Source organism: Mobula hypostoma, chromosome 12 (genome assembly GCF_963921235.1).
Source record: "Mobula hypostoma chromosome 12, sMobHyp1.1, whole genome shotgun sequence".
NCBI lineage: Eukaryota > Metazoa > Chordata > Chondrichthyes > Myliobatiformes > Myliobatidae > Mobula > Mobula hypostoma.
In genome coordinates this window covers 101,384,043-101,397,798 of record NC_086108.1, presented here as the reverse complement: position 1 = coordinate 101,397,798, position 13,756 = coordinate 101,384,043, and the positions used below count along the sequence as shown (strand labels likewise).

At 42.9% G+C, this 13,756-nt stretch overlaps 1 protein-coding gene across 1 annotated transcript in view; it reads right to left on the bottom strand.

The window, feature by feature from the left end:
- LOC134355257 (calcium-activated chloride channel regulator 1-like) overlaps nucleotides 1-13,756 on the bottom strand; it is a 91,079-nt gene that overhangs the window by 36,111 nt on the left and 41,212 nt on the right. Inside the window, exons 3-5 of the mRNA XM_063065054.1 lie at nucleotides 12,185-12,377; nucleotides 11,868-12,011; nucleotides 1,964-2,114 (exon numbers count right to left, since the gene is read on the bottom strand). Of these exons, the coding sequence (XP_062921124.1) occupies nucleotides 1,964-2,114; nucleotides 11,868-12,011; nucleotides 12,185-12,349 (460 nt within the window). The 5' untranslated portion in view covers nucleotides 12,350-12,377. The remainder of the gene's footprint in view (nucleotides 1-1,963; nucleotides 2,115-11,867; nucleotides 12,012-12,184; nucleotides 12,378-13,756) is intronic.

Genomic DNA, 13,756 nt, shown 5'->3' with positions numbered 1-13,756 from the left:
TTGCATTGAACTGCTGCTGCTAAGTTAACAAATTTCATGCCACATGCCGGTGATAATAAACCTGATTCTGATTCTGACATAAGACCATAAGATACTGGAGCAGAAGTAGGCATTTGGCTCGTCAAGTCTGCTCCGCCATTCAATTATGGGCCGATTCAGTTCTTCCAGTCATCCCCACTCCCAGCTTTCATCCCATACCCTTTTGATGCCCTGGCTAATCAAGAACCTATCTATCTATGCCTTAATACACCCAGTCACTTGGCCTCCACTGCTGCTCAGGGCAACAAATTTCACAGATTTATCACCCGGTGACTAAAGTAATTTCTCCGCATCTCAGTTCCAAAATGACGTCCTTCAATCCTGAAGTCGTGCGCTCTTGTCCTAGAATCCTCTGCCATGGGAAATAACTTTGCCATATCTAATCTGTTCAGGCCTTTTAACATTTGGAATATTTCTATGAGATCCCCCCTCATTCTCCTGAACTCTAGGGAATACAGCCCAAGAGCTGCCAGACGTTCCTCATAAGATAACCTTTTCATTCTTGGAATCATTTTTGCAAATCTTCTCTGCGCCCTCTCCAATGCCAGTATATCCTTTCGAAAATAAAGAGCCCAAAACTGCACACTGCACACAAAACTGCAAAACCGCTCCAAGTGTGGTCTCACGAGTGCATTATAGAGCCTCAACATCACATCCCTGCTCTTATATTCTATACCTCTAGAAATGAATGCCAACATTGCATTCGCCTTCTTCACAACTGACTCAACCTGGAGGTTAACCTTTAGGGTATCCTGCACAAGGACTCCCAAGTTCCTTTACATCTCTGCATTTTGAATTCTCTCCCCATCTAACTAATAGTTTGCCCATTTATTTCTTCCACTAAAATGCATAACCATGCTCTTTCCAATATTGTATTTCATTTGCCACTTCTTTACCCATTCCCCTAAACTATCTAAGTCTCTCTGTAGGCTTTCTGTTTCCTCAACACTACCTGCTCCTCTACCTATCTTTGTATCATCAGCAAATTCAACCACAAATCCATTAATACCATAGTCCAAATCATTGACATGCCCCAGTCAGACCAATCAACTCTAACCTTATTCTCTGGGGTTGGAGGTTGGAGGTTGGAGGTGTGTGTGTGTGTGTGTGTGTGTGTGTGTGTGTGTGTGTGTGCACACGTGTTTGTGTGCGCGTGTGTGTGTGTGTGTGTGTGTGTCTGTGTGTAGTGAGTGGGGTGGGAAGGGAGTTTGTTTCATTGTTGATGCCTGGTGTATGTTGTCTCCGTGTTGTACTGCTGAACATAGTGGGTGAGCTTGCTATGTTGGTCTCAGAATGTGTGGTGACACTTACAGGCTGCTTCCCGCACATCCTCCGATTGTGTTACTTGTTCATGCTAAAGACACATTTTTCTGTATGTTTCGATGTACATGTGGTTAATAATAAAGAAATTTAAATCTAAGTCCCAACACTTACCTAGATTACTAACATTGGTCCCATTCCCCATTCATCTAGCTTGTACCTTATTAATGACCAGCAACTCCAGCATAATCCCTCCTCACACCCACCAAACAAAAGTGCAGTTTCTGCATTGTAATGCTTTCATTTCCTGCCACTAAAAATCACATTTCTGAATGTTTAAATACTGCAGTGATATGTCTCATTTCTCTGAAGAGGAGATTTGGCCCAGTGAGACGTGCTGGCTCTCAGATTACCACCATTAGTATTTCCACATCCCTGATCCACTTTTCCATGTCCTAGTCAAGCCCCCCCTCAACTCCACCCTTACTCTCCTGTCACCCACCTGAACAAAGGGTAGTTTATATGTTCTCACTTAACTTACCAACCGGCACAAGTTTTTCACCAGAACTTCTGACTTCCTGTATTTTTGCCAGGTTGTTATCACTGGAAGCCTAGATACGGTTTCATCAGATTCAAAACATATGCTTCAAAGATGTTAACTTACCCTTTTTACCATAAACTTGTACCAGACTGTCATTTAGTAGGAAGTTCGGCGTAAGGTGAATGTAGAGGCCTTTCTCCCCACATCCTCCATACTGCAGGGTGTATGGGGTGTCTCCATACAGAGGATTGGGTTCAGCAATGATCACATTTGCCTGTGAAATACAATTGTATTTTTCCACATTAAAACCCATGTAATAGTTGTAATCCATAGAACTGTGAGCCTAGAGTTTTAATGTAAGAAATATGCATTGAATAGAATTTATAATAATATTTTCCAGATTTTTATTCATAATGTATTAATTATTTGACATTTGGACATCTCCGAAGACCAGGCCATAAGACCATAAGATACAGGAGTAATATTGAGGCATTTGGGCTATTGTGTCTGCTCCGCTATTCGAACATAGCGGATGTATTATCCCTCTGAATACCATTCTCCTGTCCTCTCCCATAACTCTTGATGCTCTTAAGAATCAAGGACCTAACAACTCTGCTTTAAATATACCAGTGTTTATTGCCCTCCTTGAGTTGCCCTTGATAGGCAGTTGAAGTCTACTATCCTGAATCAGTGCCGTCTTTCCTTGTTCTGATGCATACCTGCAGACGGTGGTTTCCTTCCCTGGCTGTTTTCCTTCTGCTACTTGATTGCTGTGCCATGCTTTGTTAAAATCAAAGTAGTCAAAGTAAAGTTAAAGTCAAAGTGAAATTTATTATCAGAGTACATGTCACCACCTACAACCCTAAGATTCAGTTTCCTTGGGACTCTTTGCAAATCTATAGAACAATAACTGTAAATAGAATCAATGAAAAACAAATTGTGCAAATGCAAATATAAATAAAAAGCAATAAAGAGTATGAAATAAAATGAAATGAAAGACAATGAAATAGCAAGATAAAGAGTCCTTATAGTGAGACCATCGGTTGTGGGAACACCAGAAATAGAATGAGTGTTGTATTGTTCCGTTTTTTGTTCAAGAACCCGATGGCTGAGGGGTAGTAACTGTTTGTGAACCTGGTGGTATGAGTCCTGAGGCACTTGCACCTTCTACCTGATAGCATCAGCAAGAAAAGAACATGGCTGGGCGGTGAGGATTTTTGATACTGGGTGCTAGTTTTCTACAGCAAAGTTTCATGTAGATGTGTTCAATGATTGGGAGCGGTTTACCAGTGATGTAAGTGATGTACTGGGTTGAATCCACTACATTTTGTATAATTTTCCACTAAACAGGATTGGTGTTCCCATACTAGGCTGTAATGCAGCCAGTCAGCACACTTTCCAGCTCTTTAGGAAGTGCTCTTGGAGTAGCCAGGATTACAATCCATTTTGTAGACAATGCACAATACAGATAATATGTTGTGGTAGTTAAGGGGATGAATGTTTAGGCTGATGGATGGGTTGCTTTGTCATGGTTGGCGTCAAGCTTCTCGGGGGTTGTTGGGGAACACTGAACCAGGCAAATAGATAATGTTCACAAACACCAGAGATTCTGCAGATGCTGGAAATTCAGGCAACACTACAACATTCTGGAGGAACTCAGCAGGTCAGGCAGCATCTAGGGAGAGGAATAAACAGTTGACTTTTCAGGCTGAGACCTTTCGCCAGGACTGGAAAGGAAGGGGGAAGATGTCAGTATAAAAAGTTGAGGAGAAGGGAAGAAGGATAGCTAGAAGGTGAGAGGTGAATCCAGGTGCTAGGAAAGGTAAAGAGCTGGAGAGGAAGGAGATTGGCCATAGGAGAAAAGGAAGGAGGAAGGGATAGAGAGGTGAGAAAATGTTAGAGGCCAGAGTGGTGAAGAGAAGAGGGTAGGGTGAGTCATTTTTTTTAAACTGGAAGGAGAAATCGATATTCATGATATCAAGTTGGCGGCTACCGAGATAGAATATAAGGTGTTGCTCCTCCACACTGAGGAACAAGAGGAGACCATGGATCAACATGTCAGAATGGGAACGGGAATTAGAATTAAAATATTTTGCTACCGAGCAGTTCCGCATTTTTGAGGATAAAGTGGAGGTACCTGATGAAGCAGTCCCACAATTTACGATGGGCCTCACCAATGTAGAATAGACCTCAATGGGAGCACTGGACACAGAGATGACCCCAGCAAATTCACATGGGAAATGTTGCCTCGCCTGGAAGGACTGGCTAGGGTTTAAATGCAAGTGAGGGAGGAGGTGAATGGGCATGTGTAGCACTTTATAGTAGGTGTTTCAGGGATAAATGCCAAGAGGGAGATTAGTTGGGAAGGATGATTGAGCAAGGAAATCATGGAGGGAGCGATCCCTGTATAAAGTATATATCCCTGTATAAAGGAAGGGAGGTAAAGATATGTTTGGCGGTAGGATCCATTTGGAGATGGCAGAAGTTGTGTAAAATGATGTGTTGGATGTGGAGGTTCGTGTTGTGATAGGTAACGACCAGAGGAACTCTATCACTGTTAAGGCAGCAAGAAGATGGGGTGAACTTGGATGTTTGGGAAATGAAGGAGATGCAGGTGAGGGCAGCATCAATGGCAGAGGAAGGGAAACCTCATTCTTTGAAGAAAGAGAACATCTCTGATATCTTGGAAAGGAAAGCTGTATCCTGACAAATAGATGTGGCAGAGATGAAGAAACTGAGAAAAAGATCCCTGTCCTTACCTACCACCCTTCCTTTCTGTCCTGAAGAAGAGCCTCAGCCTGAAACATCAACTGTTTATTCATTTCTCTAGATGCTACCAGCATTTTGTGTGTGATGCTCTGGATTTCCAGCATCTCCAGACTTTCTCGTGTTTTTGATCAGCACGTCCACAACAGCACAACAGCATTATATAAGTAGAACAAAAAGAGGGAAATGAAGTTGTGAGGTACTGTTCGCAAACACAAGAAAGTCTGCAGATGCTGGAAATCCAAAGCAGCACACACAGAGTACTGGAGGAGGGCTGCAGGACTGATGAAGGGTCTTGGCCCGAACCGTAGGCCATTCACTCTTTTCCATAGATGCTGTCTGAACTGCAGAGTTAGTCCAGCATCCTGTGTATATTGCATGAGGTAGTGTTCATGGGTTCAATGTCCATTCCGAAATCTGATGGCAGAGGGGAAGAAGCTATTCCTGAATTGTTGAGTGTGTGCCTTCAGGCCCCCGGACCTCCTATCTGATGGCAGCATATCTTGGGTGATGGTGGTGATGGTGGTCCTTAATGATAGATGCCACTTTTTGAGATATTGCTCCTTAAAGGTGTCCGAGATGCTAGGGAGTCATGACAGAGCTGACTGAGTTTACAACTTTCTGCACCTTATTTAGATCCTGTCTCCTATCCTATCTCCTCTCAGATAGATAAGAAGTTTTTTTTTTTATCTTCTTTCCTATCAGTTACCTTATGCGGAAGGATTCCTGCACGTAGCGTTGCTTTATGCCCATACAATCAGTCTATATTTACAGTATAATCTAATTTTATGTATATATGGCCACACCCAGTTACTTGTATATCGTGATTTATAGGATTGCTTTCATATTTATAATTATTGTGGTTTTCTTCTTTTTTATTGTGTTCCTTCTGCTTATTATGATTTTTTTTGTGTTGGATCCAATCCGGAGTAATAATAGTTCCATTCCACTTTACACTGGTATACAGAAGAATAACAATAAACAATCTTGAAATTGTAATCTTGTTTTCAAAGTTCAAAGTTTCAAGTTTGAAAGTACATTTATTATCACATAACGTATGAATTATACAACCTTGAGATTTGTTTACTTACAGGAAACCACAAAGCAAGAAATCCAAAAAGAAAACCCAATTAAAAGAAAATAAAATAAAGACCAATACCCGATGTGCAGGGAAAGAGGGATAAAAACACAAATCATGCACACACAAGAAGCAACAGCGTTCCGAACAAAATGAGTCCTTACATCCGAACCCCAGAGCAGCCAAAGCCTCAGAGTTGCCAACAAAAGAGACAATATCGCAAGCACAGAATGACCAGTTTGGAAGGGGGGCAAGTGCAGATTACAGGGAGCTGTAGGTAGGAGAACCAAAAGAACTACTGCACTCTCAAAACACTTAAAATGGATCTGATGAACATTTGGATTGCCATGGACCTGGTGTCAGTAAATGGGTTTGCTATAAATAGGTAGTTGATGGGGAGCCCAGACAAGCTTGAGGGTCTGTTTCTGAGTGTATACCTCTATGACTGATTTTGATATCACTGACTTAGGCAGTATTAAGAAAGTATTTAAACGCAAACAACAGGAATTCTGCAGATGCTGGAAATTCAAGCAACACACATCAAAGTTGCTGGTGAACACAGCAGGCCAGGCAGCATCTATAGGAAGAGGCGCAGTCGACGTTTCAGGCCGAGACCCTTCGTCAGGACTAACTGAAGGAAGAGTGAGTAAGGGATTTGAAAGCTGGAGGGGGAGGGGAGATGCAAAATGATAGGAGAAGACAGGAGGGGGAGGGATGGAGCCGAGAGCTGGACAGGTGATAGGCAGAAGGGGATACGAGAGGATCATGGGACAGGAGGTCCGGGAAGAAAGACGGAGGGGGGGGGTGACCCAGAGGATGGGCAAGAGGTATATTCAGAGGGACAGAGGGAGAAAAAGGAGAGTGAGAGAAAGAATGTGTGCATAAAAAAGAGTAACAGATGGGGTACGAGGGGGAGGTGGGGCCTAGCGGAAGTTAGAGAAGTCAATGTTCATGCCATCAGGTTGGAGGCTACCCATACGGAATATAAGGTGTTGTTCCTTTGTCTAAGAGGGTATTTCATGTTTTGTAGTCCTAAACATTTTGAGAAATCTGATATAAAATACTTCAATTACTTCAATCAATCAATCAATTCCAAACCGCGTTAGGGAACTGGAGCAGGAGCTGGATGACCTGCGGATCATTCGGGAGAATGAGGAGATTATAGATCGTAGCTACAGGGAGGTAGTTACGCAAAAGGTGCCGAGGACAGGAAATTGGGTCACTGTCAGGCGAGGGAAGAGGAAAGTGCAGGCAGAGCAGGGTTCCCCTGTGGCCATTCCCCTCAACAACAAGTATACCGCATTGGATACTGTTGGGGGGGATGACTTACCTGGGACAAGATGCAGTAGCTGGATCTCTGGCACTGAGTCTGGCTCTGCAGTGCAGAAGGGAGGGTGGAAAAAGAGGAGAGCAGTAGTGATAGGGGACGCGATAGTTAGAGGTACAGATAGGAGGTTCTGTGGTCGTCACAGAGAATCCAGGATGGTTTATTGCCTCCCGGGTGCCAGGGTCAAGGATGTCTCTGATCGATTGCATGACATTCTGAAGTGGGAGGGTGATCAGCCAGATGTCGTGGTGCACATGGGTACCAATGACATAGCAAGGAAGAGTGAGGAGGTCCTGGAGAGTGAGTATAGAGAGCTTGGTAGGAAGTTGAAAAGCAGGACCTCGAGGGTGGTAATCTCAGGATTGCTACCTGTGCTACGTGCCAGTGAGGGTAGGAATAGGATGCTCTGGAGGATGAACAAGTGGCTGAGGAACTGGTGTAGGGGGCAGGGTTTCAGATTTCAGGATAATTGGGACCTCTTCTGGGGCAGGTGGGACCTGTACAAGAGAGACGGGTTACACTTGAACTACAGGGGGAGCAATATCCTTTCAGGGAGGTTTGTTAGTGCTATTGGGGAGGCTTTAAACTACATTTGCAGGGGGGTGGTAACCAGAGTGCCAGAGCTGACAGTGTGGCTGGGGTGAAAATAAATGATGTTAAAAGTTCAAGCAAATCCACTAATAGAAAGGCTGTGAGTGGTGGTAAAAATCTTCTGAGGTGTATATATTTCAATGCTAGGAGTATTGCGGGGAAGGCAGATGAGTTGAGGGCGTGGATTGACACGTGGAATTATGACGTTATAGCAATTAGTGAAACTTGGCTACAGGGGGGCAGGACTGGCAGCTTAATATTCCAGGGTTCCGATGTTTCAGATGTGATCGAGGCAGAGGAATGAAAGGTGGGGGAGTAGCATTGCATGTTAGGGAAAATATTACAGCAGTGCTCAGGCAGGACAGATTAGAGGGCTTGTCTACTGAGTCCTTATGGGTGGAGCTGAGAAACAGGAAACGTATGGCCACATTAGTGGGATTGTATTACAGACCACCCAATAGTCAACGAGAATTGGAAGAGCAAATCTGCAGAGAGATAGCAGGCAACTGCAGGAAACATAAAGTTGTGGTGGTAGGGGATTTTAATTTTCCATATATTGATTGGGACTCCCATACTGTTAGGGGTCTAGATGGTTTAGAGTTTGTAAAATGTGTTCAGGTAAGTTTTCTAAATCAATATATAGAGGGACCAACTAGAGGGGATGCAATATTGGATCTCCTGTTAGGAATCGAGTTAGGACAAGTGACGGAAGTCTGTGTAGGGGAGCACTTTGGTTCCAGTGATCATAACACCATTAGTTTCAACTTGATCATGGACAAGGATAGATCTGGTCCTAGGGTTGAGGTTCTTAACTGGAAGAAGGCCAAGTTTGAAGAAATGAGAAAGGATCTAAAAACATGGATTGGGACAGATTGTTCTCTGGCAAGGATGTGATCGGTAGGTGGGAAGCCTTCAAAGGAGAAATTTTGAGAGTGCAGAATTTGTATGTTCCTGTCAGGATTAAAGGCAAAGTGAATAGGAATAAGGAACCTTGGTTCTCAAGGGATATTGCAACTCTGATAAAGAAGAATGACATGTATAGGAAGCAGGGAGTAAATAAGTTGCTTGAGGAGTATAAGAAGTGCAAGAAAATACTTAAGAAGGAAATCAGGAGGGCTAAAAGAAGACATGAGGTTGCCTTGGCAGTCAAAATGAAGGATAATCCAAAGAGCTTTTACAGGTATATTAAGAGCAAAAGGATTGTAAGGGATAAAATTGGTCCTCTTGAAGATCAGAGTGGTCGGCTATGTGCGGAACCAAAGGAAATGGGGGAGATCTTAAATAGGTTTTTTGCGTCTAGTATTAACTAAGAAAACTGGCATGAAGTCTATGGAATTAAGGGAAACAAGTAGTGAGATCCTGGAAACTGTACAGATCGAAAAGGAGGAGGTCCTTGCTGTCTTGAGGAAAATTAAAGTGGATAAATCCCCGGGAACTGACAGTGTGTTCCCTCGGACCTTGAAGGAGACTAGTGTTGAAATTGCAGGGGCCCTGACAGAAATATTTAAAATGTCGCTGTCTACAGGTGAGGTGCCGGAGGATTGGAGAGTGGCTCATGTTGTTCCGTTGTTTAAAAAAGGATCGAAAAGTAATCCGGGAAATTATAGGCCGGTAAGTTTATCGTCAGTAGTAGGTAGTTATTGGAGGGAGTACTAAGAGACAGAATCTACAAGCATTTGGATAGACAGGGACTTATTAGGGAGAGTCAACATGGCTTTGTGCGTGGTAGGTCATGTTTGACCAATCTATTGGAGTTTTTCGAAGAGGTTACCAGGAAAGTGGATGAAGGGAAGGCAGTGGATATTGCCTACATGGACTTCAGTAAGGCCTTTGACAAGGTCCCACATGGGAGGTTAGTTAGGAAAATTCAGTTGCTAGGTATACATGGAGAGGTGGTAAATTGGATTAGACATTGGCTCGATGGAAGAAGCCAGAGGGTGGTGGTAGAGAATTGCTTCTCCGAGTGGAGGCCTGTGACTAGTGGTGTGCCACAGGGATCAGTGCTGGGTCCATTGTTATTTGTCATCTATATCAATGATCTGGATGATAATGTGGTAAATTGGATCAGCAAGTTTGCTGATGATACAAAGATTGGAGGTGTAGTAGACAGTGAGGAAGGTTTTCAGAGCCTGCAGAAGGGCTTGGACCAACTGGAAAAATGGGCTGAAAAATGGCAGATGGAGTTTAATACAGACAAGTTTGAGGTATTGTACGTTCACAGGACAAACCAAGGTAGAACATACAGGGTTAATGGTAAGGCACTGAGGAGTACAGTATTGAGTATAAGAGCTGGAATGTTATGATGAGGTTGTATAAGGCATTGGTGAGGCTGAATCTGGGGTATTGTGTTCAGTTTTGGTCACCAAATTACAGGAAGGATATAAATAAGGTTGAAAGAGTGCAGAGAAGGTTTACAAGGATGTTGCCAGGACTTGAGAAACTCAGTTACAGAGAAAGGTTGAATAGGTTAGGACTTTATACCCTGGAGCGTAGAAGAATGAGGGAAGATTTGACAGAGATATATAAAATTATGATGGGTATAGATAGAGTGAATGCAAGTAGGCTTTTTCCACTGAGGCAAGGGGAGAAAAAACCAGAGGACATGGGTTAAGGGTGAGGGGGTAAAAGTTTAAAGGGAACATTAGGGGGGGCTTCTTCATACAGAGAGTGGTGGGAGTATGGAATGAGCTGCCAGATGAGGTGGTAAATGCGGGTTCTTTTTTAACATTTAAGAATAAATTGGACAGATACATGGATGGGAGGTGTATGGAGGGATATGGTCCGTGTGCAGGTCAGTGGGACTAGGCAGAAAATGGTTCGGCACAGCCAAGAAGGGCCAAAGGGCCTGTTTCTGTGCTGTAGTTTCTATGGTTCTATGGTTCTATGGTTCTACTTCCCCCAAGCCATCAGGCTGATCAACACCTCCATCCATTAACCCACTCCCCCACCTCAACCCACCACTACACACATATCAGCCACTCTTTTCCGCTGCCTGTGAGCACCCCACAACCCCCTCCCCCCCATGCACTTTACTTCTACTATGTCCTTTACAGGTTTACTTTTACAATTATATTTATTCTTATTTATGCTTATTGATTTTTTATATGCTTCATCAGATATGAAGTAACAATCATTTTGTTCTCCTTTACACTCATTTACTGGAGAATTACAATAAGTAATCTTGAATCTTGAAGACCATAAAATATAGAGCAGAATTAGTCCATTTTGCCCATTGAGTCTGTTCTTCCATTCGAAGGTTGGTGAGCAGGTGAGTCTGGAGTTCAGGGACCCATCGTTGGCTTGTGTGGGGGTTGATACTGAAGATTGAAGTCTGAAAGTTGATCAGATTACTGGAAGTCAAAGTTTGATGGACAAAGTCTGGAGCCTGGAGGAATGTCCATGTATGTGGGGAAGGGGTGGGAGGGAGGAAAGGCACTTGTTTTGGTGTTGTTTTGTTGTCTGTTGTGTTCGGTTATGTTCTGTCAAGCATTAAGGGCATACTACGTTGGCACTGGAATATAGGGCAGCACTTGCAGCCTGCCCCAGCACATCCACAGATTGTGTTCATTGTTAATACATTACACTGTCTGTTTCAATGTACAAATTCATAAACAAATGAATCTGAATCTTGGGCAGGGACCAGGCTACGTTTAGTGTAAAAGGGCAACAGGAAAAGGGAATTGGGTGAACTTAAAGGGACCATGGGAAATGAGGTGCTATTGAGTTTAAAGAATCCCGGTGAGTTGAGGAAGAGGGCAGAAACCAGGACTGGGTGAGTTGAAAATGAGAGAGCAGAGACTGGGTTTCAGTGCAGTGAAAGGAAATGGGGCACTGGTTTGGATAAAGAGTGCACAGGAAATAGGATTCCAGCGAGTTCAATGGAGCGCAGGATCCGGATAAGTTGAAGGGAGAACAGAAATGGGACACTGGTGAGTTTCGGTGTGGGGGTGGAGAGAAACATCATCAGTGAGCCAAATGCTAAACCATCAGGATTTCTGAATGATTGAACAGCAGATAATTGGTGTTATATTGTATATATTTCAGTCTTTCACTTCACCTGTAACTTGCTGCCTATTCAGCAGCTCCATCTACATCAGCGTACATTATCACCCTCTCACACTTTGCCACTCCTTCATCCATAAATTTATAAATGTTATCCAACACATCCATTTCAGTATTGAACCCTGGGCAACTAGGCACTAGCTATCATTGTTCAATCTGATATACAACCATTTACTATCACTCTCTGATTTCTTTGTTCTTACCTTCTCATATGATTGATTAGTTGGTCTTTGAACCAAGCTGGAGTTAACCGGCCAGGTTTTAGGCAAAAGGATTTTAACATCTGAAAAATAGAGCCACTTTTTGGTAGCTTGATGCAGGAAGGAGGAGGCTTCAATCATCATCGCCTAAAGGAAACACAAGTGTAAAATCAATATCTCGTTGTATTTTAATTATGATACCAGAGCAATTACGGACACATATTCTTTTAACTCTTCCTTCTGTCATCAAATCCCAATTTCAAGGTAATACAACACAACATTGACACAAAGCAACAGATGTGTATCATTTTAGATCTTACCTGGATTTTTTCAGGAAGCTTCTTGTCATATGGGATACTTGGTTTAATTGCAATCACAATGTCTTTATATCCATTATCCACCACGTTTATTCCACAGCTACTCTCAACATAAGCACATAGGAGGTAGATGAACACCGAATTAAGTGCTTTTTGCAGAACCATCATTGCATTGAAACTTTACTCCACTGGCTTCCTGTGCTTACAAAGACACCTTTGTCAGTTACCCAAAAATGATGATGAAAAATTGCACCTCAGTACAAAAAGGGTGTGATGTTGGCTCAGAATTTCCAACTTGTTCCAATCTTTCAGCATCAGCAGATTTTAACACGACATTGATATGCATCACAGAGCTGCAAGCAAATTTCATCTTGGAATGAATCCAACAAAACCCTTCTGTGAATAACAAGTTCAACTTTGTTGGAGACTCTTCCCACTTTTAAAGCACTTTGATGATCTGAAGAACATAGATAGATAGATAGATATACTTTATTGATCCCGAGGGAAATTGGGTTTCGTTACAGCCGCACCAACCAAGAATACAGCATAAATATAGCAATACAAAAACCACAAACAATCAAACAACAAAATGCAAACTATGCCAGATGGAAAATAAGTCCAGGACCAGCCTATTGGCTCAGGATGCCTCATTATGTGCTGTAGATGGAATAGAGAAGATGGGTCGTCCCTGAAATGGCCTAATTTGTCTCAAGCCAGCAAACACCTCCTACTCTGTCATCTGTATAGGGTCTTCTTTGATGCCACTTTGCCTCACTTCCACACACTCTGTGTCCATCTTCTGAGTAAATACAGACGTATATAATTTATTTAAGTAAAAATTAATCTGGTGCTTTCTCAGTGTATATAACAAATAAACTCTTCTGATGCTTCCGCTGGGTACAGGTATTGATTTTAACCAATGTTTCAATGACAAATTCTGCCATCTTCATCAGGAATGATGCCTGGACATGTCTATTCTGCTGGCAATTATACCTCCATCATCCATCCCTCCTGATTGATTAGTCGCTGTCCAACCAGTTTTCCGCTGTCCCACCTTATTAATAATTGGTTCCAGTTCTTACTCAGAGCGAGACATTTGTCTTTGTTAAAATTCTTTTTCTGTGCAGGTTGACAGTGTTGTTGAGAAGGCGTATGGTGTGTTGGCATTCATCAACCATGGGACCATGGGATTGAGGTTAGGAGCCGAGAGGTAATGTTAAAGCAATATAAGACCTAGGTCAGACTCCACTTGGAGTACTGCATTCATTTCTGGTCACCTCACTACAGGAAGGATGTGGATACTATAGAGAGAGTGCAGAGGAGATTTCCAAGGAGGTGGCCTAGGTTGGAGAGCATGCCCTATGAGAATAGGTTGAGTGAATTCGGCCTTTTCTCCTTGGAGCGACGGAGAATGAGAGGTGACCTGATAGAAGTGTATAAGATGATGAGGGCATTGATCATGTAGACAGCCAGAGGCTTTTTTCCAGGGCTGAAATGGCTAACACGAGGGGGCATGGTTTTAAGGTGCTTGGAAATAGGTACTGAGGCAATGTCAGGAGTGAGTTATTCACACAG